The 27,498-nt window shown below is 45.3% G+C and overlaps 1 protein-coding gene across 5 annotated transcripts in view; it reads right to left on the bottom strand.

Moving 5' to 3' along the window:
- The window catches only part of CALN1 (calneuron 1), a 524,984-nt gene that overhangs the window by 232,187 nt on the left and 265,299 nt on the right, over positions 1–27,498 (bottom strand). For 4 of the 5 annotated variants that reach the window (XM_053894193.1, XM_053894192.1, XM_019421731.2 and 1 more), the window contains one exon: positions 19,827–19,970. The exons of the other annotated variant lie outside the window; for it this stretch is intronic. In XM_053894193.1, the coding sequence (XP_053750168.1) occupies positions 19,827–19,970 (144 nt within the window). The remainder of the gene's footprint in view (positions 1–19,826; positions 19,971–27,498) is intronic. 5 annotated transcript variants of the gene reach the window in all.

Genomic DNA, 27,498 nt, shown 5'->3' with positions numbered 1-27,498 from the left:
AGAGAGTGTTATCCAACATTTCATTACAGTAAAGGCTTACAGAGAAATGTATAAAGAAAACACTTTATGAAGAAAGTATCACAATTTTTAATGTGCGTGCGTCTCGTAAGACAGCATCAAAATACACGCACCAAAGTTGTGGAGCTAAAGGGAGAAATCACCAAGCCCGCCTAGTTGGGAGACCTATGGACGGAACTGACATTTATAGACCACTACACCCATAACACAAAATACACATTCTTTTCGAGCGCACAGAGAACCAAATGCTGGGCCATAAAACAAGACCTGGCAAATGTCAAAGGACCAAATTCATTCAAGATACGCCTTCTGATGGCAATGGTAATGAAACGGTAACCGCAACATACCTCGCTGATATTTGATAATGACAGTAAGATTTCTATACAATCTCTATTATTTAGAAACTAAGCACGGTGTTTCTAACCAGCCTAGGAGTCAAAGTCAAGAAAAACGCACAAGGGCATTAGAAAATAGTACACACTGACCAGGAGGAAAGCAACGCACTGTGACCTGTGGAGTGAGAAGCACCTTGAATGCCTGGAGAAGACAATGCAGCGTTCTTTATGCAGCCCTGGAAAAGCAGGCGTGGCCTCCCGTCTCCCTGTTCCTCTTTTCTCCCAAGACGCATCCCGACCATGCAGCCCCACACCCACGCATACTGGTCGTTACAAGAATGCTGGGAAAACAGAGGAGAGAAAGGAGGTGAGGACGCTTTCCAAACTTTAAAATACTCTGCAGAAGTAAATAGCGCAGGTATTTAATGTGCTGTTGCCACTCATATTATTACAACACCAGGATTTATCTTGTCCGGGTGGCAGCAGCAGGGAGTGGGGGCCGAAAAGGCTGGAAGTGGAATCCCAGCCCCATTATCTACCAGCTGTGTGGCTTCTTGGGCGACAGAAACTCATCTGGCTCTTGGCTTTCTCATCTGTAAAATGGGTACATGCTGCCTTCCTTACCACGTGAAAGAGGTTAGCCATCAATGTTAGTCTCCCTCACTTCTTCTGTCCTATTCAAACCAGGCCCAATTCCCTGACATGTAATAATGTTTACTATATATTTTTTAAAGGATTTATAGAACGTGGCTGAAGGCTTTAAACACACTTGTATTAAAAAAGAGGTTTAAAATCAACGATCTGAACTTTCACTCTAACAAGTTAGGCAAAGAAGAACAAATTAAATAGGGGTAACTTGAAAAAAATAATAAAAAATTAAGGCAGAAATCAGTGAAATAAAAACCAGCAATAGCATTATCAAAGTCGAAGTTAGTTGTAAAATTTATTAAGAAAATTGATGGCTGATGAAGGGAAAATGGAGTGAAAGCAATTAACAATATTAGGAATCAAAGATCCTACGGACATTAAAGGGATAATCTCGAAATATTAAGAAACACTTGGGTCAAAACACTGATAATTTACTAAAATGCACAAATTTCTTAAAATACAAAAGTGACCAAAAATAATGCAAAAAAGAAATAGGAAATCGAGGGGCACCTGGGTGGCTCCGTCAGTTAAATGTCTGACTCTGGATTTCCGCTCAAGTCACGCTCTCACCGATTGTGAGATCCAGCCCCGGGGTTGGGCTCTGTGCTGACAGCAGGAAGCGTGCTTGGGATTCTCTCTCACTCCGCCCCTCCCACACTCGCTCTCTCGCTCTCTCTCTCTCAAAATAAATAAATAAACATTAAAAAAAAAATAGAAAATCAAAATAGCTCTATGATTTCAAAGAAAGAATTTTATAATCAAAAGGTTTCCCATAGAGAAAGATGAATAGGTATATGATAAAGCATTCAGCATTAATATAGGTGTTGACTTCGTTCAACTTTTTTGCATGACTGAAAATTTTTATGATATAACATTAGAGAAAAAAATCCTTCTAACAAAGAAAATTTCAGGTCCAGGTGGCTTCAAATAAACATTTAAGGAAGAAAAATGCCAATCCTACAGAATTCTTTCAGAATATAGATGAGGGGTAAAAAACACTAACCAATTCATTTTAGGAAGCCAGCATAAACCTGATACGAAACCTTGACAAGGACATGTTATAAGAAAATCACAGATCAATATACCTCATGAACACAGATGCAATAATCCTTAACTAAATAATGAGCAAATCAAATCTAGCAGTACCTGAAAAGGAAAATACAAACTGACAAAGTATGGTGTAATTGTAGGAATATGAGGTTTGTGCAACGTGTGAAAATATATCAATGTAATTTACCACACTGGCAGAACATGAGGAAAAAATGATCGTTTTAACAGATGCAGAAACAGTATTTGAAAGAATTCAATACCAATTCAAGACGAAAACTTACAGCCATCGCAAGTAGAGAGAACGTATTTAATCTGTTGAAAGCATCTTCGAAAAGCCTACAGCTAACTACTTGCTACGTGGTGGAAGATTTAACCTGGGATCAAGAAAGAAATAAAAGCGTCTCCTCGTATCACTTCAATTAATCCTAGCTGGTGCAATAAGGCAAGAAAAGAAATATAAAAGGCATAAAACTTTGAAGGAAAGAATTGAAACTGTCAGAGACAACATCTTTGAGTCTGTAGAAAATCCTGTAGAAGCTATTAAAAACTCGTAGAACTGGCAAGATAAAAGACTGTAAAATCAACTGAAAAAGCAACAATTGTTCTCTACATAATAGTAGCAGATAATCTAAAAGTGAGATTTAAAAACAATGCAATTTACAATGGCATCAAAAATCACCCAGAACCTAGGAATAAACCAAGTCATCCACAATGAAACATACAAAAACACGATGAGAGCCAAAGAAGGAATGAAGAAACGTACCCTTTGTAGATCACAAGTCAACTGTTGTTAGTATGTCTGTTCTGTTAAAAGGTGTCTATAGTTTTAACACAATTGGAATACAAACCCCAGATAGTTTTGTTGATAAAATTGACAAGCTGACTTTTATTTTTTATTTTTTTAAATGTTTATTTATTTTGAGTGGGGGGGGGAGAGAAAGTGAGTACGTACAAATGGGAGAGGGGCTGAGAGAGAGAGAGAGAGAGAGAGAGAGAGAGAGAATCCCAAGCAGGTGCTGCACTGTGAGCACAGAGCTCCACTTGGGGCTTGATCTCATGAACCATGAGATCATGATCTAAGCTGAAATCCAAAGTTGGAGGCTTAACCGACTGAGCCACCCAGGCACCCTGACGAGCTGATGTTTTTAACTCTGTGTGGAACCATAAAGGATCCAGAATAACCATAACAATTTGGGAAAAATGAACAGTTTCAGGACCTATACTTCCTGATTTCGAGAGAGCATAATACTATAGGAATCAGCACAATATGATGTTACTGTACCCAAAGGAGGAAATCGATCAAAAGAACAGAGAATCCGGAAACTGTCACAATCCAGAAACAATCAATATCCAACCAAGGTTTCAGGTCAATTCAAAGAAGAAACAAAAGTCTTTCACAAACTGTGCTTAGAATAGCCAAAAACTAATGCAAACAGAATCTCAACTTGTACCTTCCTCCATCCAGTAAAACTAATTTCATGTGGATCACAGACCTCAATGTGAAAGCCAGAACCATCGATCTTCTAGAAGAAAACATAATCAAGTATTTCTATAATACTGATACAGGCAGGGGCCCCTGGATGACTCATTCAGTTGAACGTTTGACTCTTGATTTGGGCTCAGGTCATGATCTCACAGTCGTGGGATCGAGCCCCACATCGGGCTCTGCACTGACAGCACAAAGCCTGCTTGGGATTCTCTCTCTCCCTCTCTCTCTCTCTCTCTGCCCCTCCCCTGCTCATGGCCCCTCTCTCTCTCAAATAAAGAAATAAACTTAAAAAAAAAGAAACGAAACATTGATGCAGGCTAATTTTTTTTTTAGATGGGAATCAAAAAGCACTGAACTCCAAAGGAAAAAAAAAGTGATAAATTGGCTTTAATCAAACTTAAGATGTCTGCTAATCAAAAGACACTATTAAGAAACGAATACATAAGCCACAGAAGTAGGAACAAATACTTATCAAGGAATTATTTTGTTCAAATCTTACACTGGGGTATGAGTTACACTGCTGTATGTAACTGTCAAAACTCATCAAACTGATCACTCAAGAACTGTGTATTCTATAGTATTTGAATTGTGAATCAATTAAAAAATAGAGATCTGTTGAGAACAGGCTGCAATGAAAAGGAAGCTGGGGAAATGATTAAAAAAAATACTACAAAACTAGAAAACACTACAAGAAAAAAAATACAAATAAAATAAAAACTCCTAGCAGAATTAGAATCTACAATGTAAACCCCTGGTCTCAAAATTGAACTAATCTCACTGCTAATCAAGACAGTGATAACAATTCTTGGAGGAAAAAATACATATTTGCAAGGAAGATCATCTGGAAATCATATTAAGATAAAAGAAATCAAACAAGCATATGTGCATTTATCACAAAGATGATATATTTACAGAATTAAAAGACAATAAAATATGAAGAATGACAAGCAGACATTACATTAACACATTTGAAATCCAAAAGAAACGGGTAATTTCTGGGAACAAAATCAAATTTACTAAAGAAAAGGATCATTTGAATAGGTTCATAAATACGATATAAACTAAATACTGGTAAAGAACCATTCAAGATGGTTTTATGCTTACATGACTTTGTAGGAATGCGTTCAAATATTCAAAACTGATTATTTTATAATCTCTTCCAGCGCATAAAAAGATGGAAAACTCCCAAATACCTTTATAAAACCAGCAAAACTCTGATACAAAACCCTGCCAAATGGAAAGGAAGGGCAACACATCAATTATTTTTTATGGATGTAGATGCAAAAACCTAAATAAAAAATAAAACACAGCTAGTCAAACACAATAGGATATTGAGAGAGAAACTCATTTTAATGAAGAAGGAATCTTCCTGAACTGCAGGCGTTTTTTTAATTTTAGTAAATCCAATTAAATAATATATATCATCAACAGGCAAAATAATAAAAACTATGGATTATCTCAGTAGATGCCAAAAAGATACTGAGTAGCTACTACTAAAGAAAAAAAGGTAAGCCAAAAATAGGATGTTGCCCTACCATTATAACTAATATCCATCCCAAACAGCAATCAAGGCCATTTGCAAGTTTCAGTTCAACTCTGGGGACATTTCCATTAAAACCAGAAACTAGAGGGGCACCTGGGTGGCTCAGTTGGTCAGCATCTGACTTCGGTTCAGGTCATGATCTCGTAGACAGTGAGTTCAAGCCCTGTGTCGGGCTCTATGCTGACAGCTCAGAGCCTGGAGCCTGCTTTGGATTCTGGGTCTCCCTGTCTCTCTGCCCCTCCCCCGCTCACACTTCATCTGTCTGTCTGTCTGTCTCTCTCTCTCTCAAAGATAAACCTTAACAACAACAACAACAAAGAACAATGAAAACAAACAGAAACAAGAAAAATGTCTGAAGTTACTATTATTATTTGATCTAAAAGTTATACCCACAGAAACAAGACAGAAATGGGAAAAAAACAGGGACCCCCACATAGTGCAAATCCAGAAATTTCAGGGAGAATTTTTATAGGGATCCCATGCATACCCAGACCATAAGAGACACCTACTCAGTTTCTCTTCAATTTCCCTAGGCTTATAATAACCTGCTTATAGTTCCCTCACGTCACCCCATTCTCTGCCTGGTGCTGGAAGGGGATCTGACTGCTGCCCGCACCCATCTCTGCTGGAACCTAGTCCAGCTTGACCCTGAGTCAGCCTTGGCAAGATAGATCTGCCTCTACTCTGAAAACTCAAGAGACCTGTGTGCGAATTTCGTGGTTCGAAAGTCACCAGCAACCGTCTCAGAACTCGGCAACTGCCTCACTGCCAAACGGATTTACCAAAGAATGTTTGGGAAGTATCCGATTTATTTCCTCAACCGCACTGAGAGGATGCCACCTCATCCAAATTAGAAAAGTGACAGGAAAGATGACACAGACCTGAGAAAGTATGGTTACAGGAATAAAACCCAGTGATGAGTACACGGTTCACAGGAAAGCCTCAAAGTAGTGAAGAAGTCAAGATAGGTGTATGATATAAATGTATATATGAGAAATCCAGAAGACGGAAGAATGACAGAATGGACATCTGTGAGGGGAAAATATGGAGACCACAGCCCAGGATCTAACCCGCACAGAAGGCTAGGAGACTAACATCTGATGAAGCAAAAACAGAAAACAAAAGGGGCAAAAAAAAAAAAAAAAAAAAAAGTTTCCTAGGGAAAAACAAAAAACAAAAAACCTCAGTCTAAACATCCAGAGTGTGAATCACATCATAAGCCCTAAGAACAGCAGGAACCAACTTACTAACCAGCATGAACAGTGACAAGCCAGAGAAGCAGAGAAGGTGAGAAATTCACACTTCACCAGTAATAGGATGCACCCCGCCCCCACCACAATTAGGTTGATTGCAAGAAATACACAGCAGGATTGCAGTGAGCTTCTTGATGTCAAAAACCCAAAATAATGGAGTAGAAATCACTGAACTTTAAAAGAGGCCAAAACCCAAGAATCTTGTACCTAAATTGAATTGTGTGTGTCAACAGAAACATTCTCAGGCAGAAATAGTCGCAGGTAGGTATAGGGTTGAGGTAAACCTCCTGAAAAAAAAAAGAAAAGAAAAGACAGAAATTTTGGAAAGTTTATGCCGAACAGATGTATATTAATTTTTAAAAAAAGAAACAGAAATCGTGGTAAATGTGGCTGCGTGTCAGCACTGAAATTAGTTAAATGTACAGGCAAAATAATTGTTTCAAAAATAGCTATAAAATTGATAATATTCTTTAAGCCCGAAAATTATTTTTAGAAAGGGAAGGGAAGCACATTTATAATAACCATATGTTGAAATTAACAAAGAATAGAAAAGAGAAAGGAAGGAAACATTTCATTTCTCATCTTCCATAAAAAAGACTGTTACTAATTTGTAACTGGTGTTAGAGATCAGTTCACCAAACCTTTATGGACATTACTAGAAAAAGTGAAATCAAGAAATCTACCTTCCAAACAACCGCAAGAATACTTAGAGAAACAAGCAAACAAACATCCTTTGTGCACAGCAAAGGAAACAAACCATGGATAAAATGAAAAGGCAACCTACAAAATGGGAAAAAATATTTGCAAATTATGTATCTGATAAGGGGTTAATATCCAAAATATAAATAGAACTTATACGACTTAATAGCAAAAAAAAACCAAAAAAACAAAAAACAACACAAAAAACAACCAAACAATCGATTAAAAAATGGGCAGAGCATCTCAATTGACATTCTTTCAGAGAAGACCTACAGATGGCCGGCAAGTACATGAAAGGGTACTCAACATCACTAATCATCAGGGAAACGCAAATCAAAACCACAGTGAGACAGAACCTCACACCTGCTAGAATGGCTGTTACCAACAAAACCACAAGCATTGGCCAGGAAGTGGAGCAAAGGGAACCCTCACTCTCTGTTGATGGGCTTGCAAATGGTGCAGCCACTATGGAAAACAGTATGGAGGTGCCTCGAAAATTTTAAAATAGAGCTACCAGATGATTCAGCCATCCCACTTCTGGGTATTTATCCAACGAAAGCAAAAACACTAACTTGAAAACATACATGCACCCCCGTGCTCACTGCCGCATTATGTACAAGAGCCAAGACATGAAAACAACCCAAATGTCCACCAATGGACGAATGGATACAGAAAATGTGGTGTGTGTGGATAGATGGATGGATGGATGGGCAGGTAGGTAGATGGATCAATTGATCAATTAATCCAGGGAACAGATTGGTGGTTGCCAGAGGTGGGGGCTGGGGGGGGGGGGCTGGGTGAAATGGGTGAAGGGAGTTAAAGATACACAGTTCCAGTTATAAAATAAATAAGTCATGGGGACATAATGTACATCATGATGACTGTAGCTAGTAGTACTGTATTACATAATTTAAAGCTTCTAAGAGAATAGATTTTATTTTATTTTTTTTAAATTTTTTTTAATGTTTTATTTATTTTTGACAGAGAGAGAGAGAGACAGAGCATGAGCGGGGGAGGGTCAGAGAGAGAGGGAGACACAGAATCCGAAGCAGGCTCCAGGCTCTGAGCCACCAGCACAGAGCCCGATGCGGGGCTCGAACCCACGGACCGCGAGATCATGACCTGAGCCGAAGTCGGATGCTCAACCGACTGAGCCACCCAGGCGCCCCAAGAGAGTAGATTTTAAAAGTTCTCATCACAAGAAAAAAAATTCTGTAACTATGCGTGGTAACAGATGTTTACTAAACTTACTGTGATCATTGTATCATGATATTGAAATATCGAATCATCACGTTGTGCACCTGAAACTAACATAATGTGGCATTACATGTCAGTTATACTTCAATTTTAAAAAACACACTGCAGTTTAAAAAGACAAAGAAAACAGTACACATGGAACCAGCCTAATGCAAAATGAAGAATTAAGACCCAATGTAAAAGTTCTGAAATAAAGGATAGGTTAAGGTTGCCCATAAAAAGGCTCTCAGGATAATTAAAAATGAAAACATCCTTGGCACAAGAGCAGACACTCAGATCTGTGGAACAGAATAGAGAACCCAGAAATGGACCCACAAACATATGGCCAACTAATCTTTGACAAAGCAGGAAAGAATATCCAGTGGGAGAAAGACAGTCTCTTCAGCAAGTGGTGCTGGGAAAACTGGACAGCGACATGCGTAAAAATGAACCTGGACCACTTTCTTACACCATACACAAAAATAAACTCAAAATGGATGAAAGACCTAAATGTAAGACAGGAAGCCATCAAAATCCTCAAGGAGAAAGCAGGCAAAAACCTTTTTGATCTTGGCCACAGCAACTTCTTACTCAACACGTCTCCAGAGGCAAGGGAAACAAAAGCAAAAATGAACTACTGGGACCTCATCAAAATAAAAAGCTCTGCACAGAGAAGGGAACAATCAGCAAAACTAAAAGACAACCGATAGAATGGGAGACGATATTTGTAAACGACATATCAAAGGGTTAGTATCCAAAATCTATAAAGAACTTATCAAACTCAACACCCAAAAAAACAAATAATCCAGTGAAGAAATGGGCAAAAGACATGAATAGACACTTCTCCAAAGAAGACATCCAGATGGCCAACCGACACATGAAAAAATGCTCCACATCACTCATCATCAGGGAAACACAAATCAAAACCACAATGAGACACCACCTCACACCTGTCAGAATGGCTAACATTAACAACACAGGTAACAACAGATGTTGGCGAGGATGCGGAGAAAGAGGATCTCTTTGGCATTGTTGGTGGGGATGCAAGCTGGTGCAGCCACTCTGGAAAACAGTATGGAGGTTCCTCAAAAAACTAAAAATAGAACTACCCTACGACCCAGCAATTGCACTACTAGGTATTTATTCAGGGGATACAGATGTGCTGTTTCGAAGGGACACATGCACCCCCATGTTTATAGCAGCACTATCAACAATAGCCAAAGTATGGACACAGCCCAAATGTCCATCGATGGATAAATGGATAAAGAAGATGTGGTATATATGTACAATGGAGTATTACTCAGCAATCAAAAAGAATGAAATCTTGCCATTTGCAACTACGTGGATGGAACTAGAAGGTATTATGCTAAGTGAAATTAGTCAGTCAGAGAAAGACAAATATCATATGGCTTCACTCATATGAGGACTTTAACAGACAAAACAGATGAACACAAGGGAAGGGAAACAAAAATAATATAAAAACAGGGAGAGGGACAAAACAGAAGAGACTCATAAATATGGAGAACAAACTGAGGGTTACTGGAGGGGGTGTGGGAGGGGGGATGGGCTAAATGGGGAAGGAGCACTAAGGAATCTACTCCTGAAATCATTGTTGCACTATATGCTAACTAATTTGGATGCAAATTTTAAAAATAAAATTTAAAAAAAAAGCCCTTCAGATACTAAAAGAAAAAAAGAAAAAAGAAAAAAGAAAACATCCGGGCATATATTGTGTAGACGTTTCACACAGAGAGGGCAGGAGTGCACCAGGCTGTGTTCCCTGGAAGAAGCTGAATAATGGTGAATGTTCCCCAATGACCACACTTTAACAATGAATGTTATGCAAACACGGGCAAAAAGGTTATGCAGCAAAAATCAACATAAGGCAAAAGCATAATTAAAAGTGTTTAAAGAACTCTGATGTTGATAAAAGATAAAATCTACTATGAGGGCAGACAGAGAATTGAAAATCGTAATGAAAATTCCTTGGAAGTAAACCAAGGAAACAAGGTAACAGCAGTGGGAGAGTTCAACACATCAAAGTTACTTATCTCAGATGAAATAACGAGAAATACAGGTGGAGGAAATACAGGTAATACGAAGGTAACTTCTATGCACGTACGAAAGCCTCGTACCACAGAGGCGATACCTTCATAAAAGCTCATATTCTTGGTTACAAAGAAAATCGTCCCAAATAGGTCATATTTACTTTCCACAATGCAATAAAACTAGAAAATTTAAATGTAAACTAGAAACTCAAAATTCCAGTGACTTGGAAATCATAAAACGCTTTCCTAAAGAATCTGTAGAGTGGCAGAGGGAATGAAAACACACGATAAAATATTGTGAAGCCAACAGGGAAACAATAAAACTATCAAAACGTGGGAGACATTACTAAAGCTCTTCTCAGTGGCAAATTTCCTGCCTTAGTTGCCTTAGTTAGTAAATAATAAAAAAAAATTAAAATAAGTCAGCTACGGAAGTTACTAGAAATGACAACAAATAAGCAACACGGGAACACACACAGAAAGACGAAACAAACACAAAAACATTATAGAATTAAAACTAAGGGAAAGGAAGAAGGAATTGCCATAGCAGTGGAAGATCCCCTCACCATTCAGGTCCACCAAATTTTTGTAGCGAAGGAATTTGGTCCAGTCTTGTTAAATTCTCCAAGGTTTTAAGAGGAGAGAGAAGTGCATATTTTTTAAGTTTTTTATTTGTATTTATTTTGAGAGAGAGAGAGAGAGAGAGAGAGAGAATCCCCAGCAGGGTCCGTACTGTCAGTGCAAAGCCTGACGCAGGACTTGATCCCAGGAACCGTGAGATCATGACTTCAGCTGAAATCAAGAGTCGGACACTGACCCAACTGAGCCACCAAGGCGCCCCAGAGAAGTGCATATTTTTAACATGAGGTTTTCTGCTTTATAAAATGACGTGTGAGCCCAATAAAACAGGGCTATAAGCTGTATTTGGCTGGTAAGCCTGCAAGTAGGCAATAGGCAAGTTCCTGGTTGGACTACTTACTTGGGCTTGACTTCATTTCAAGAATTTATATTTTCCAGAAAAATCTCCACTTCGTGTAGATGTTCAAATGTATTTTCACAAAACTGTATCAAGTATTCTTCTTTAAACTTCCCACATTTTTTCATTCCAGTTTTAGTGGCAACTCTATTTAATTCTTAATTAAATATGCTATATTTTTCAATGTATTGCATTTTTTTCTAAGAGTCAACTCATGAAATTATTCATTAAGTTGGAAGGGTTTTTGGTTTTTAATTTTTAGATTCCAAATGGGTAGGATCCTTAGTCAAACTTTTATTAATTTCTGGGTTTTTTTTTTAATTTTTTTAATGTTTATTTATTTTTGACAGAGAGAGAGGGAGAGAGAGAAAGAGAGAGAGAGAGAGAGAGAGAGAGAGAGAGAGACAGCATAAGTGGGGGAGGGGCAGCGAGAGAGGGAGACACAGAATCCGAAGCAGGCTCCAGGCTCTGAGCTGTCAGCACAGAGCCCGACGCGGGGCTCGAACTCACAGACCTCGAGATCGTGACCTGGGCCGAAGCCGGATGTTCAACCGACTGAGCCACCCAGGTGCTCCAGGAATGACTTATTAAATAACGCTCAATACCGGTCGGGGTGTTCTGAGATGGCCCTCTCACGTATTCCTTTCGGTACACCTTGCCTGACAGAAATGTTATTTACATATGAAGGACTGTAGCAAGTTCTTGTCTTCCGCGTAATACTCTTGCCTCTAGGAATCCAACACGGTTTCTGTGTTCATGATGTAGTGTGTATACCAGGAAGAAACAACCTTCCCAAATGGGATTCTGAGCCTGGTTTGCTCACCTCTATTATTAAATGAAGCGCTGACCTTCCTGCCAGTGAAAAACAGGATACGGGTATCCTTGACAGAAGTGGGATCATAATTAATTAAATGTCATCTGTGGTTTCTTGGGATAAAATAATTATTGAAAGCAAGACTTTCGAAGACCCATGTAGTTCCTGTGTTTGACCTTTACGGCAGCAATGATGACTACAAGGAATGTGGAGGGCGGGCTGCTTGTGAACGCCCTTGAGAGAGAAAACAAGCTCAGACCTTGAAACTCTCAGCTCTGGTCACAGTCAGAGGACAAGAGTGATTCCAAGGTGGCCCCAAAAGAATCACGTGCTTCAGGCAACTGCAGGCAGGACCCCAAGGTTCACTGCGTGGTCTGTAGAGTTGTTAAGTTGCGATCATGGACTCCCCAGATCTCTGATGTAAAATAAATTTAGGGCACTGATCGGAAGGAAAGGAGTGCGACCTAAGTCTTGGAATGGGGATCTCTGGGTGGATTCAGAATACAGAATGCCCGAGTCTCCCTCGTGTCCTCTCTGAGATCTCCCTAAGATCAGACAAGACCAGCTTGAAGATCTGGAAGAAACACAGCTGCAGTGGCTGCCTTGAAGGGGGATGCCTATTTTCAAGATCTACTCCCACCGAATTTTGCTGCCTTTACACCCATGCTTACGATCAGATCGGACACGTCCCAGGAGAAGTTTCAAGTCCGGTAGGAGAGAACACAGAGAGGTGAGATGCTGGTAATTTCTATCAGTGTTAACATTGGATTCCAGGGCGCTAAAACAAGGGAAAGGGAATATAATATCCGCTGAGGACGCTCTTACTGAAATGGGTACTCATTACCAGAAATTGTTTTTATTACCTTGGTTTGGGTAGTTAGAAGTGGCTCAGACAGTCTGATCTTTGGCTGAAGGTTGGATTCAATATGGCCAACTATCAATACGTTTAAGATGATAGACTTTCCCTGGCATAACACAGAAGAAGGAATTGCTCCCAGAGTCAGGAAGGTTGGAGTTGATTTCTCATGAACATCTACCCCAACTATATATCCCCAGAGGACCTAAAAAGGATTCCCCTCATTAAAGCAACGAGCAACCATCCTTCAATTCATAGACTCTGTTCTAGGGTCAGGCTTGACTCCTACCAGCATAACCTCAGAAGTGGCTGGAGCTTGTCATCCATCCAAAGGTGACAGCAGGAGACTATCTGGAACAGTAATTGGTAACCAACACATTCACCTATAGGTCTGAAATACCTAGGTGACGTCATGACCCTGGAGTACGTGTGTATGTGTGTGTCCTGTTTAGTCACCGCTTCAATGCCCTGCTGTCACCCTAAGTGACCTATACCTACCAAAATCACACACACACACACACACACACACACACACACACACACACACAATAATGTATCTACAAGATATGTGGTTAAGACCTTAAATTCATATGGTCTGACCAGCAACGTGAACCAGGCAAGTTACTTACTTCATTTTTGTCATCTACAAAAATGAGAATCCTACTACTTAGTACCTATGATATGAGAACAAAGAAGTTAATAAAGTTAAAAAGTTAATGAAGCCTATAACAGTGTGTGGCCAAGGTAAAGACTGCACCTGTGTTATTCTGCTGTTACTGGGGACATGGTGAGCTTACATAAGCGTTGGTCATCGTTATCCTCACCCAGCTAAGACTTAACCATGGCAAGATCCAAGTACATTCAGCAATAATGCACTGACAAGGAGTGACATATATAATAGTTTGATGCTATTTGTGAGTATTCACAAAGGCAAATATTTGGATATATTCCTGTAACTGACCTCCGCCAGGACTTTGGCTTTGTGAATTACTTCCAGTTTGTAAGTCGCGAATCCCTGGGCGGCGAGTTTCTGGCAGGAGACTGGGGAGGGGCCTCACTCCACGGAGATAACCTCAAACAAGGAAACACCTTCTCAAAGTTGTGCCTTAGACTAGCACTTCTCAAACTTTCCTGCATATATGTATAACCTGGGACTGTGGTTAAAATTCAGGCTCTTGGGGCACCTGGGTGGCTCAGTCCAACTTACACGTCTGACTCCTGATTTCAGCTCAGGTCATGATCTCACTGTTAGTGACTACGAGCCCCCACATGAGTACAGAGCCTGCTTGGGATTCTCTCTGTCTCTCTCTCTCTCTCTCTCTCCCTCTCTCTGTCCCTCCCCCATGTGAGCTCGCTCGCTCTCTCTCTCAAAATAAGTAAATAACTTTAAAAAATGCAGGCTCTGAATCAGCAGATCTGGGGTGGACCCGAGCTTTGGCATTTTAAGCAAGCTCCCAGGTGATGCCTAGTCTGCAGGTCCCTGGCCCACGGACGGAGGAGGGAGAAAGCTGGGGCATCCGGAGGAGTGAGGTCTGTCTGGGAGGGACTCCTGCCTTCAGGCAGGGCTGGCCGACCACAGACTGTCCTCGTCCTTCGTCAAATTCCCAAAGGAAAAATCTCCTCTGCCTTACAGGCATTTACCTCTAAGTCAGACCTTCTTGCTCAGACAAGTGCTCACAGCTTTAGATTTTTCCTTGGGCCCAAAGTCCCCTGGTTATGTCAGTGGACAGACACACTGCTGTCTGTAACTTGATGAGATTGTTAAAGAAAGTTGCAGGCTTCTGGGCCCCGCTGTGAGTCTGGCTCTACTGGTCTGTTTTTTAACACGCCCCCCAGGTGTTTTCTGATGTGCATCAGGTTCAGGACCTTCTGTTTTCGGCTACAAAGCCCCAAGTGTCCCTCCGCCCACTATACGCCTTCTGCTTCACTCATGCAGACTGTGGGCAAGCATCCTCCCTCACACACAGGAAACAAGCGTGCGTTCTAGCTCACAACAGTCCCAGAGCATCCAAACCAGTACCAGACTTGCATGAATGTGAGGCAGACGTGAGCGCTCCTCCGAATTAGGCTTCCACTTTCGTCTTCTAGGAGATCGCAAATGGTCACAGGAGAGGTCATGATCGTGACTAATCGGCAAAGGACGTACCTGTAAGGAACAGGCAGCCGAGGTGGGGAAGACGTGCATGTGAAGGCGTGGGCACAACAGGCCCATTGCTAATGGTGCCACGTGACTCCGGCCACGGTTTTGTTCTTTGCAGTTCAGTGACTTGTCTCAAAATGAACCAAAGTGAACCTGGCCAACCACAGAAATGAGCAAGTTCACACACAGCGGCCGCCTGATAAATCTTTTCAAGGTCGAGCTAAACGGGGTCAAATTCACTCTCCAGACAGAGGTGGGCCTAAAAGCAAACTACGAACCCGTTAAGAGATAGGAAGTCATTTCAAAAGCCCACATTTGCTGGAATTTCCTGACATTCTGCACCTTCGAGAGGCAGAAAGGAAATCGAGGAGAAAGAAGGCAAGGCCTACCTTGGTTTCAAAAGAGGGCCTTCTGTTCTGTAAGGGCAGGAGCCCCCAAGGGAAGCTTGCAGGGGGAGAGGTCGGCATCAGCACCCGCGAGTGGGGCCCTTGCAGAGGCCCCAAGTGGCCGAAAATGTCTTTTGGTTTGACTGTTTTTGGGAAACTGTGTGCAAAGCTAGCTGAATTCGTTCCAGATGGCCACATGGGTGTGGCTGGTGAAACTATTAAAATCTGGAGAGCAGTCAAAACTAGCCCTTGGGACTTGAAGACACCAGGGCCTTATTCCCCTGTGAAGGAGGCTGCAGGCTCGGAGGGGCCCCCGGAGCCACCGTGGGAAACGCAGAGGTGTGAGGAACAGACGGGTCGTGGCAGAAAACCCGAGTCCTTTTCAAGCAGCCTTTCTCAACCCGCTTCTATGAAAGTGGTAAGCTTTGCAGATACTGTTTTTGGGTGCAGATACTTTTTGGGGTGACTAATTTGTCAATTCTTCCAAAGGCAGCACACGACCAGTAGCAAGAGGCAATGGAGAGAAGTTGCTTCCCCCACATGCGAGGCAGGTCTTAGGGCGCTGGGCTTAATTAAATGCCTCCAGGGGCTGCATTGCGAGATCTGCAGGCTTGCAGTTTCTGGGCTGAAGGGGAGATCCTGGCCAAAAGCATCCAGGAAAGGGGGATTCTGGTTCCCAGCTGGCATTCGGGCAAAAGTCCCCTCGGCTGCAGAGGCTGATAAAACGGAAGAAGAACCGCGAGCACCAGGGGGTGTGGAATGGAGTCAAAGTGACGAGAAAGAGCCTTTGCAGTCAAGGGCCAAAGAGGAAGCAATGGGCATCAGGCGCAAATTCTGGTTTTCTGTTTATTTAACTCTGAGCACATCTGCCCTCACGGCGCACACACGCGTGTGCACGCACACACACGCAGGGGCAGCACTGAATGCAAATTGGCCACAGGCCCAGACAGCAATCCCAGACCCTGCAGCCTGCCTTCCATGGTGTCCTCTGGAAAACCAGCTCCACACACACAGGCTGCAGCTGTCTGGCTGCGGGCTCTGTGTCCAGGAAATCCCGCCGAGCTGCCTAATCCAGGGAGCTTGCTATTACACGCTTAGGCGGCAAGGCACCCCACTCCCGAGGAACCACCTAATGAAAGCCTCATGTGTCAAATTGGGTTGCACAGACACACTTAGGCTACTCCAGCCGGGCCTTGTGCCGAAGGTATGACCTCACCGTCGGGCAGACCGGCAGGGACCCCAGAAAGAGAAGAGCGGTGTGTGGGCCAGACCCGCTCCTAATCACGGCCAGCTTGGATGGACGGAGGCACTGCCCCCTCTCCCGCTGCCCCGGGACACCGGGGTCTGCGGGCCCGGAGGCACCATCATCTTACAAGCTAAGCATGGAGCTTAGGCTGCAGCCCAGACACCCCGTGTTTTTGGCATTATCCCCATAAAAATTTCTGCCACGCCAGGAGTTTCATGCCAGAGAATAACTTAATTCAGTAAGGCTGAATCTCCGTGGAGAACTCCCAGTTACAGAAGCTAGAAAGGAAGGATATAATTAGGACCTATTTTTTTGTTTGTTTGTTTTAACAGAAGCTCAAAAGGCCCATTTCAGAGAAAGACACTGAAAAACAGTCCATCCGTATCCAGAATGCAGTACCCCAGAAATGTCACTTACCAGCGTCATTTGCAGAACTCTTAAAGACACGGTTCAGTCAGACTGGGCATCTATCACTTAGTTCTTTTCACGCTTAGGCAATTAATAAACTGGGTAGAAAGTTCCTTCTCTGTGCACGGCTGCCCTGTCTTCATACTTTCTGTATTAAAGCTTGTGTGGGCAACAAAACAGGACCTCGAAGAAGCTGAGCTTCAAATGTAAAGAAATGTGGGGCGCCTGGGTGGCTCAGGTCATGATCTCAAGGTTCATGAGTTTGAGCCCCAAGTCGGGCTCTCTGCTGTCGGCACAGAGCCTGCTTCAGATTCTCTGTCCTCCCCTCTCTCTCTCTGCCCTTGCACTCTCTCTCTCTCTCTCTCAAAAAAAAATAAATATTAAAAAAAAGTAAAAGTCTTTACCTGATGGAGTGACTGCAAAGCAGCTGACGGCCTCAGCTTTTGTTAAAGGAACTAACAGAAATTCTCTGCAAGAGAACTGTGAAGTTCTTTTAACTTCTGGGAAGTTCTTCCTTTGGCATTCCTTTGAGTAAGATGAGCGGTAAGTAAATTGGTGACACTTGAAAGCTCTTAAACCGAAAGGAAATTTGCCACGGGCGCACAAGATCCCTCGGGACTCCAAGACCTCGTGGAATCAGGGAAGATTTGCAACAATGTAAAAACTCCTTGTGAGCTGAGATCTGATGACTGAATACACAAAGAACCGGAAAGAACTTTGAGGCAGACCCCACGATTTCATCGGAGTAACTCACCCACAATAGCCCTGGCTCATTTTTTTTTTTTTTTTTTTTTATTAAATGTAACTAATTCCATTTGCTTCTAGTCCATTCCACTTAGGTTTTGTTCTACGAGTTGTGGGCAGAGACTCAAAAGCGCAAAATCTTCGTTCCACGAACAGAGGTATAAATTAAGATTTCTATTATTTTAAGAAGGAAACTTTTTCTGGAAATGTATCTCCGAAATGATGATGGGGGTCAACGGAAAACAGACTTTGCTATACGATATGTGCTTCGCTCCGGCTTTTCAGAAATATCTAAAGCAAGCAGCTAAATATAAAGCAAGGTCAAAATCAGGCCTGCAAAGACATGGTGAATCACAATCAATCAGAGCCGTTAAGGACAAGGCTGGGACTGCTCATACCGCTGAACACCCCTGATGAAACATCTCTTTCCTGAACCAGAAAATAAATGGTCACAGCTGCGCTTCGTGGTTGGCGCTGGGGTTCATTCGCCATATGGCCACCCTTATTATCATCCTTCCGGCAACTCCAGCAAAGTAACAGGAGCGAGCGGTTTCTTCCAATCAGGAAGATTGGAAGTTTGCAAGTTGCAAGTTGCAAGCTGGCCTGTATGTTTGCAGGCCAAGCAAACATCTCCCTCCCATGGTCCTTTCCTTCAAAGGACTTCCCGACCCCATCATCCCCTGCTTCCTTTTTTTTACTTACACACTTCATGCTCTACCTGAGAGTCCCAATGCCCACCACGCTGGACCCCGGAGGCCCGGGATCAAGCTGCTTTTCAGAGGGGGGGGAGGGTGTTGAAAAAAAAAAAAAAGAAGAAGGCTTTTTCTTGGACCTTCAGTCAAGGCAGAATCTGAACGTCGGGGGGGGGGTCACAACAGGTTTGGGGTAGCCTCCGGGTTTTAGACGAGGAAAGAACCTCAGAGATGTCAGGTGTTGTTTTTTTAGAACTTTTTGAAAGTACAGTGAAACCTCACTCCCCGACCCGCCCCCGCCCCCGTGAGGTTGTATATAGAAACCCAGTAAGTAAAACAGATAGGAAAGAGCTGTTCTACCCAGACAACGGCACATGATTTGGCCGTAAAAAAGAAAAAAAAATGTACTAATACACGCTACAATATGGAGAAACCTTACGAACATTATGCTAAGTAAGAGCGGCCAGTCACAAAGGATCCCTACGTTGTGGGATTCCATTGATATGACATGTCCAGAGAGGCACATCCACAGAGACCAGTAGATTAGTGGTTGCCTAGGGCTTGGGTGATAGAGGGATTGAGAGGTGGCAGCTAAAAGGCAGAGCTTCTTTTCGGAGTGGTGAAAATGTCCTAAAATTGATTATGGCATTGGTTACCCAAATCTGTGAATACACTAAAAGCCACTGATTCACAAAATTTCAGTGGGTGAATGTTATGGCATGTGAGTTCTGGCTCAGTAACGCTATTTAAAAGAGAGGGAGGGGAGGTGGAAAGAATTATGGTGGCTGTTCCACTCGCCCAGCCTCCTTCTTCACCCTGCCCTGCCCGTGGCCCCAGAACCACCTCTGCAGGGCCCTGGGACTCCACGGAATATTGTTTGAAAAACCCTAATCTAGCCCTCAAATGTAAACTGAGACATGAGCCCAAGCCTTCTGACCCCAAGTGCAAGGCCCTTGAACACCAAGGTCTCGCTGGGGCGCCCGGGTGGCTCAGCCAGTTAAGGGTCCAACTCTTGATTTCGCCTCCGGTCACGATCTCACAATTCATGAGTTCAAGCCCCGGGTGGGGCTCTGCGCTGACAGTTCGGAGCCTGCTTGGGATTCTCCTTCTCTCCCCCTCTCTCTGCCCCTCCCCTGCTCACACTCTCTGTGTCTCAAAACAAATGAATAAGCTTGGGGGCGGGGGGGAGTCTCGCTGACAAGCTGGGGCTCATCTCGGGGGCCGTGCCGCGTGCCGGGGTCTCACCGTCCATGTCCAGGCGCTGCATGATGATGGCCAGTTCCACCTCACTCGGCATGTACCCCAAAGAGCGCATGGCCATTCCTAGCTCCTGCTTGGAGATGAAGCCGTTCCCATCTCGGTCCAGAACCCGAAAGGCCTCTCGGATCTCTACAAGGGGAAAGCAAAGAAGGTCCAACGGTCACACGTCTTGGTCTCTTGCGCTGAAATGATTGGTGATACTCTGCTGAACACTCCTAACTGCTTTACGAATAGCAATAGGTCAGAACCGTTTAATCAGATGAAAAAAAGCAGCCAAAAGAGGGACAAAAGAAAAGAGAGGAAGAAAAGAAAAAGCAAACAGAAAGGAAGAGAAAAGGAAATGAGAACTAAGGAAGGGAAGGGAAAAAAGAAAACCAGCTTTGGAAGGCCCGGACCATCCTTAAACCCCGTGGTCGGCGCACAGTTGGACTGTGGTCCCAGTTGATGCTCGTGTTAACCGAGGACACTTCCTGAGCAGGAACGAGCAGTTGGGTTTCAGCTGTGAGGAGAGAGCTGCCTCTTAACCTGGGCCATTCGTTTGCAGGAAAGAAGAGAATCCCCTTTGCCCACCGGTGTCTCAGCTCCCTACCGCTGTGGGAGAGGTACAGAGAGCTCTTTCAACCTCAAAGGAAGACAGGAGTTAAGTATCCTCCTGTTTTTATCTCATGCCTCTAATTTACAGCTGTTTTATGGCTATAAACAACCTTGGATCAATAAGAGTGTCATAAAGGCCCAAAAGGCATCTTTAATCACATCCTCTCCGGGCCGGCGGAGAATTGGACTCTGCTATCAATAAGGCCACTCCACTCGGCAGGTGATCGCCTGTCCTCTGACCCCAACCTGAGCTGTTCTGCGTTCCACCCAGAGCCCCTCCCTCCAGAGCCCCGGCAGCCCGTCAGTCCTGGGTGGGCTGGGTGCGTCCCACCACATCCTACCACCGCGAGGCAGGGCACAGGGAATTCACTCGAGACCGTGGTCTCAAGATGACAGGTTCATCAATGGGATCTGAACAGCAGACTTGGCCGGCTTTGACCGCTCATCAATAAAGCCGGTGCAAGCCCAGGTATGGCAGCTGCCAACATCCATCATGCTGTTCAACAAGTATCGGCTGTCTGTACCCAGGGAGCACGGAATTAAGTGCCGCAGAGAACGAACAACAATCTGTTGGGTGCCGTGGTTCTCCTCCAGAGCCCTACGCTCCAGCCGGGAGGGAAAGATCCATGCAGAAGCTTGCAGGACTTCCTCCAACTAACACGAGACACTGGGCCTAACCCCTTTACCTACTAAATACCTCCCTAAATATCTGGCCGTGCTCCCGGCAAATACCCTGAACCACACCCTCACCCAAACAAGCTTCGTCCCTTCCCGTTGGTACCAATTTCCCTCGGCTGCTGTCACAAATCACCACAAATGTGGCAGCTTACCACAACAGAAATTTATTCTCGAAGCATCTGGAAGCCAGAAGCACGAAATCAGTACCCCTGGACCAAAATCAAGGTGCGGACGGGGTTGTGGTCTCTTAGGGCAGAATCTGTCCCTTGCCTCTTCCGGCTCTTGGTGGCTGCCTCTCGTTCCTCGGCTTGTGGCCAGGTCGCTCCAATCTCTCTGCCTCCATGGCCCCATCACCTTTTCCTCTGCTGTCTCCCATCTTCCCCTGCCTCTCACTTATCAGGACACTCGTGACGGCATCTAGGGCCCTCCCAGGTAACCCAGGATAAGCTCCTCACCGCAGGGTCCTCAACTTAGCATCTGCAAAAGCCTTTTTTTCCCCAGGAAATATTTACAGGCTCTAGGGATGAGGGCCTGGTACCTCCAGGGCCCCGTTTTCCGACCGCTGCACTGTCCCAGCCGGTATTTCCACCTGAGATGCCCTGTCTTCCTCTTTACCTGCCCAAAGCGTGTCAGGCCTCCCACAAAAACATCTTTGCTCACCATGGCCAATGTTCTCTCCCTGTCTGCTACTGGTCGGGCGGTTGGCCGGGGGCGGGGGGGGGGTCATCCGTCTTCGGACTCCCACCCACACCCTGAAGGGGGCGCTACCCAGACAGGTGTCCAATGGTGGATCCTCCCTGCACAAGTAAGGATCCCATGTAAGTAGCAGATTCACCGTGGGTACGAATTCTGCCTGCTGAATGCTTTCTGAGAATAGGTGTGGGCTCCAGCAGACAGAAGACCAGCCTGTGCGCCGGGACCCTAGGCTCCTGGCCAGGCGCATTAGCTAATTAGGTCCACAGCCAAACCCGGAGGCCTCAGATTTCTCATGTGTAAAATGAGCTGGGTTGGCCACGAGGATCCCTAAGGTCCTTCCAGACCTTTTCTGGGGATCTGTGGACATTGTTAAAGTGTTTAAGAGAAGAACAGGAAGCCTGTGTTCTCCTTCATACCCTATTAATCTGCTGTTCAAACGCCCCTCTTTTTTTCCATTGAGGATAAAGAAAAAATTTCAGTCTGGTCCAAATTCTGAATCAAGGGGTTTGTCTGCGCTTTTAGGCTTTTCTCACCAATGAAACATGCCCAAGATTCCCTAAGGCAGCCATATGTTTTCCTACCAAGTCCCAGGTGGCCCGGAAAGAGCTCAGAGCCACTGCTCAGCTTGAGGTCATGGCACTCAGCACTCGAGGACAGCGGGGCGGAGACCACGGCCTCATATGGCCTGAGCCCAGATGCCAAGGGCAGGAGGATGCAGACGCAGGGGCTCCCAAGGTGGGAGTCAGCTCACCAGGAAGTCAGCCTGACCCTGCCCTGCAGCGGGGGCGGGCTTCTCCCTCAGCCTCAATCCCCCCTTCTGAAAAATGGGTTGGGTGCTAGCCTCTACATCAGGCCTCTACTTCCAGAACTGGCACAAAGCATGCGGCAATAGAAAATGTCAGATGATGACAGGGGCCCAGGCTGGAGTCAAAGAAGAGGCCAGGGTCCTAGGCGGGCCATCTGGATGGCCGGCTTCCGGCTGACCTCTGCCCCCTGTTCTCCTTTCCCGAGTCACATCTCCACTTCTCCTCCGTCTGACTCAGTCGTGAGCTCCCTGGCTATTACAGGGCTTGGCCTCTTTCCGGGGATCCCCTGTATGTCCTGGATCTTACAAACGAACTGGCCTGTATCCCTACACGGGTCACCCCGGAGAGGCCGGACCAGGGATGTTTGTGAACTCGGCCTGGAAATGAGGGCCTTGAAGGGTATGCCTCCTGATCCCCACCGCACTGCCCGGGCTGCTCTACAGTTGCCTCCCCCTTGGGCTGCTGGAGTCGGACAGCGTCCATCCTGGAACTGCCCTGGGAAGGGACACGCTTCCCCGAGTCCTCGAACCCCCACGGTTTGCTGTTCTGCCGTGAGTAACCAGGCCAGCCCTGCTCCAGCCCTGCTCCAGCACCGCTCAGGTACACATCAGCTCAGAGTTCTGTTTTCTGTGGCCCCCAGTAAGTGGGACAAAGCTGTAATTCTGTTTGCCCAGAATATCTGCTCCTGGCTCCTGGGTAGAGAGAGAGAGAGAGAGAGAGAGAGAAAGAGAGAGAGAGTGTGTGTCTGCAAAGGCAGACAAAGCTCACTAACTTCATTTTCTTTCAAAATAACAGGGACAAAAAAAAAAAAAAAAAAGTACAAAACTAGAAATCCATCATAGGAGCCTCTGGAGATTTAATCTTTCCAGGGTAGGGAAAGCCCAGGCAAACGAGAAGCTTATTAGAAGGAAATGGGTCTTGCAGCCGGAGACATGTGATGTGTGCCTCATTTTATTTTTATTTTTAATAGCAGAACAGGGTGTGAGAAATATGCCCGTAAAACCAGCGGAGACACGGAAGCAGGCCGGATCCCCCTGCCTGTGGCTACAGGGCAGGCTGCTGGCAACACGAAGGGGCTCTGGCCACTGGCCACATCCTTGGGAAGTGGGGACCACAGATCAAGTTGCAGGAACAACCCAGTAATGCGGAGCACTTTTCCCTGGAATTTATCCCCTCTCTGGGCTAAAGTCCCTGGTGCTTCGGGGTTACATAAGCGTGCTGTGCTTTTGGTCTTTAAGTACATTTCATGCTCACACAATACGTGCACATCAGGCAACGGTATGTGATTCTTCCGCCTCCAAGATGCCTTTGCAGGCCACAGTAGAGGGGACAGTGGCGGTGACGAGAGCCTGTCCCACTGCCAGTTTGTGGTGTATGAAAGTGGCCGTGGTTAAGTGCCTCTCTACCCTGATGTCCTGGGGCCGAGCAAGGTCTTGACTAGAAAGCACGCTGCTCTAGAGCCCAAAAGATTTACTTCTCATTACACCAGCAAGTGTATTTTCTTAAAAATATCAGAGCCACCACTGGGACGACCTGTAACCCTAAGAACCAGGCTTTGGGTCCATGACGCTCTCTAGGGACATAGCCAGTTCGGGCAAAAACAATGGCAGAGGCTGGACTATCATACAGAACGGATTCATCAGTCAGGTCACTCCAATAAAGTGTGCATGAGATGACATCCAACCAGAGTCAACAGTCGTCGGCTAGCGTTCTGGCCTTGAAGAAGCAGCTGAAATTCACAGCGCTAATTTGCAAACTCAACTCGGTAATGAAGAACAATACTTTTTCCTATCTCAATCCCTGCTAGATGCGAAATCTGCTCAGTCTCCACAGACATGTGTCTCTAGGAAGAATATGGGCTTCAGCCACAAGAAGCGATCACTCTGTTAACGAACAAGATGTGTTCCGTTGACAGACGTCACTGAGAAATGGCGGAACCAGAGACATGCAGTTCAGCATGGCAATTATTAAATACCCACAGAAGTGTACCAGAAAATACACGATCGGAGCCTCGTGGTCTTTATTCAGGAAAATTAATAGGGCAGGGACTGGGGCAATGAGAAAAGAGATTTAGAAGGATTTGCACCTTCTCTGAGAAGGACGAATGAATACTTAGAGGTGATTAATACAGCCATTCATTCGATGAAGAGTTGCTGTTTACTTATTACAGGCCATATGCTGTGCTGGAACAGTTGGGTAGCAAAAGAAACTTGCCAAGCTATGAGAAGATTATAGTCTAGTTGGTCTAGTCTAGTCTAGACCAAGAGGTAACGGGATCTTCATACCAGAGAATGACAAGAGCAGGAATCGGAGTCCACACAAAACCCCATGGACGTCCTTCCATATGAGAGAGATGACCCTATGGAAGGGTCACACCGGAATCCTTTGGCATTAAGAGATGAGGGGAGGGGGCGCCTGGGTGGCTCAGTCAGTTGAGCATCCGACTTCGGCTCAGGTCACGATCTCACAGTCCGTGAATTCGAGCCCCGCGTCGGGCTCCGTGCTGATTGCTCGGAGCCTGGAGCCTGCTTCGGATTCTGTCTCCCTCTCTCTGACCCTCCCTCGTTCATGCTCTGTCTCTCTCTGTCTCAAAAATAAATAAACATTAAAAAAAGAGAGAGAGATGAGGGGAGGAAGTGCACGAGGACGAGATGGCAAAGGGCCTTGGGAGCCATGTGACCTTCACCCTACAAACCGGGGGTTGGCAAAGGGTGGCCTGTGGCCAAATGTGGCCCCCCACCTCTTTGGTAAATAAGGTGGGGTTTTTTCGGAATGTATCCATGCTTGCTCATTTACACACTGTCTGGGTCTGTCATCTACAGTCCTACTGCTTCCGCACTACACCTGTAAAATTGAGAAGTCGTGACAGCGACGGTTTGGCCCATGACGCCTGAAATACTCACACTTTGGCCTTTTATGGTTAAAATTTGTCAAGCCCTGCTGTAGGCCACAGGGAGTCCTCAGTGGTTATAAATCCAATCAACCAATCAATCAATCAATAAAAGAAAGGATCAGATTGATTTTTTTAATGTTTATTTTTGAGAGAGAGAGAGAGAGAGAGAGAGAGTGTGTGTGTGTGTGTGTGTGTGTGTGTGTGTGAGCGGGGGAGGGGCAGAGAGAGTGGGGACGGGATGGGGACAGAGGATACGAAGCGGGCTCTGTGCTGCCAGCCCACGGGACTCCAGCTCACGAACCGTGAGATCATGACCTGAGCCAAAGTTGGACACTTAACCGACTGAGCCACCCTGGCGCCCTGGGATCAGACTGTTTTTTTTTTTAATTTTTTTTAACATTTATTTATTTTTGAGACAGAGAGAGAGCATGAACAGGGGAGGGTCAGAGAAAGAGGGAGACACAGAATCTGAAACAGGCTCCAGGCTCTGAGCTGTCAGCACAGAGCCCGACGCGGGGCTCGAACCCACGGACCGCGAGATCATGACCTGAGCTGAAGTCGGCCGCTTAACCGACTGAGCCACCCAGGCGCCCCTAGACTGGTTTTTAAACCAAGGGTTCCGGCATCGGAGTGGCTGGGAGGTGAGAAGCGGGGGTCTTACTGGGAGGACTCACCACAGTCTGCGGGAAGGTGAGGAAGCCGGGCTCACCCCCACAGCGCTGCTAACAGGGTCTGAGGCTTTTCCGCGTGGCCAGGCGGGAGGGCTCGGGAGTCCAGCGTCTAGGAGAGGGAGCGTTGAGGATGATGCTGGGGTTTCTGGTTGGCCTGATGGGGTGAGGACCGATCACATTAACCGAGAGAGAATTCAGGAGGAGGCACATACTTGCAGAGAGGGAAGGGAAGGGGCGTTTTGGTCACACGGCGTACAGGACCGTGAGACGTACCAGGCGGCCAGATCTGGTGAGCATTTGGCCATACGGGACCAGCTACTGCTGACAGTAATACTGGGTACCCAACCAGAACGGAAAGTGGGAACAGAATGACCGTAATTGCCCATAAAACGCTGGTTCGATCCCAGTGCGGGTTTTAGCGTGAATGAGTTCCAATTCAATTCTGTTCAATCAGTCCACAAATACAACTAATTGGTTTCAATAAGCAGGGAACACAGAGGTGAGGCCTCCGACAGCCAGGGGGGCGGGGTCCTCAAGGAGGACCCATGTGCCAGGAGGAAGTGGGGTCAGAAGTGTTCCCGCATTTCATAATAGTGAGGGGACAGGCCACAGAGACGGGGGGCAGGATGGGGCTCCGTGCTGCTTTGTATAATGCCCTTTGTTAAGCTGGATTTTTTTTCGTGGTACTCTCTCCAAAGGGCTAAAGGATCCTCACTCCTAGGTTATTTGCTGTTTGAGGTGCGACTCCATCCATTTCGACAAAGCGATCATTCATTCTGTGCTACTTGCACAGACGTAGATGGTAAGGAACACTACTAAGAGGGGTCCCAACCCTGGAGGCATTTCTCTATTTCTCTGTCCTTTATCTAAGTGGAGTCCTGTTTCACAAAGGAGGCTGAAAGAATGCAAGGTGTACCCGAGGGAAAAGAGAGCGCCCGGGAGATAGGAGAGAGAAGTTGAAACAGAAAACACCTGGAAGGGGCGCCTGGGTGGCTCCGTGGGTCAAGCGTCCGACTTCGGCTCAGGTCACGATCCCACGTGAGTTCAAGCCCCGCGTCGGGCTCTGTGTCTCCCTATCTCTCTGCTCCTCCCCTGTTCATGTTCTCTCTCTCTCTCTCTCTCTCTCTCTCTCTCTCTCTCTCAAAAATAAACATTAAAACAAATTTTTTTTAAAGAAAACACCTGGCAATTACATGGGGGAGGAGGTGTGCTGCCTACTGATGCGTTATGATCGCAAATCCATGTGTCGAAAGCTTATTTGTGGTTTGAATTTGTTCTGAATAACGTGTTTTGGTGACATTGTGCTGAAGGTGGATTTG

The sequence above is a fragment of the Panthera pardus genome, unplaced genomic scaffold (assembly GCF_024362965.1).
Source record: "Panthera pardus isolate Hobbes unplaced genomic scaffold, ASM2436296v1 HiC_scaffold_4, whole genome shotgun sequence".
NCBI lineage: Eukaryota > Metazoa > Chordata > Mammalia > Carnivora > Felidae > Panthera > Panthera pardus.
The sequence above is the reverse complement of the archived record's forward strand: the minus strand, read 5'-3'. Positions and strand labels throughout refer to the sequence as shown.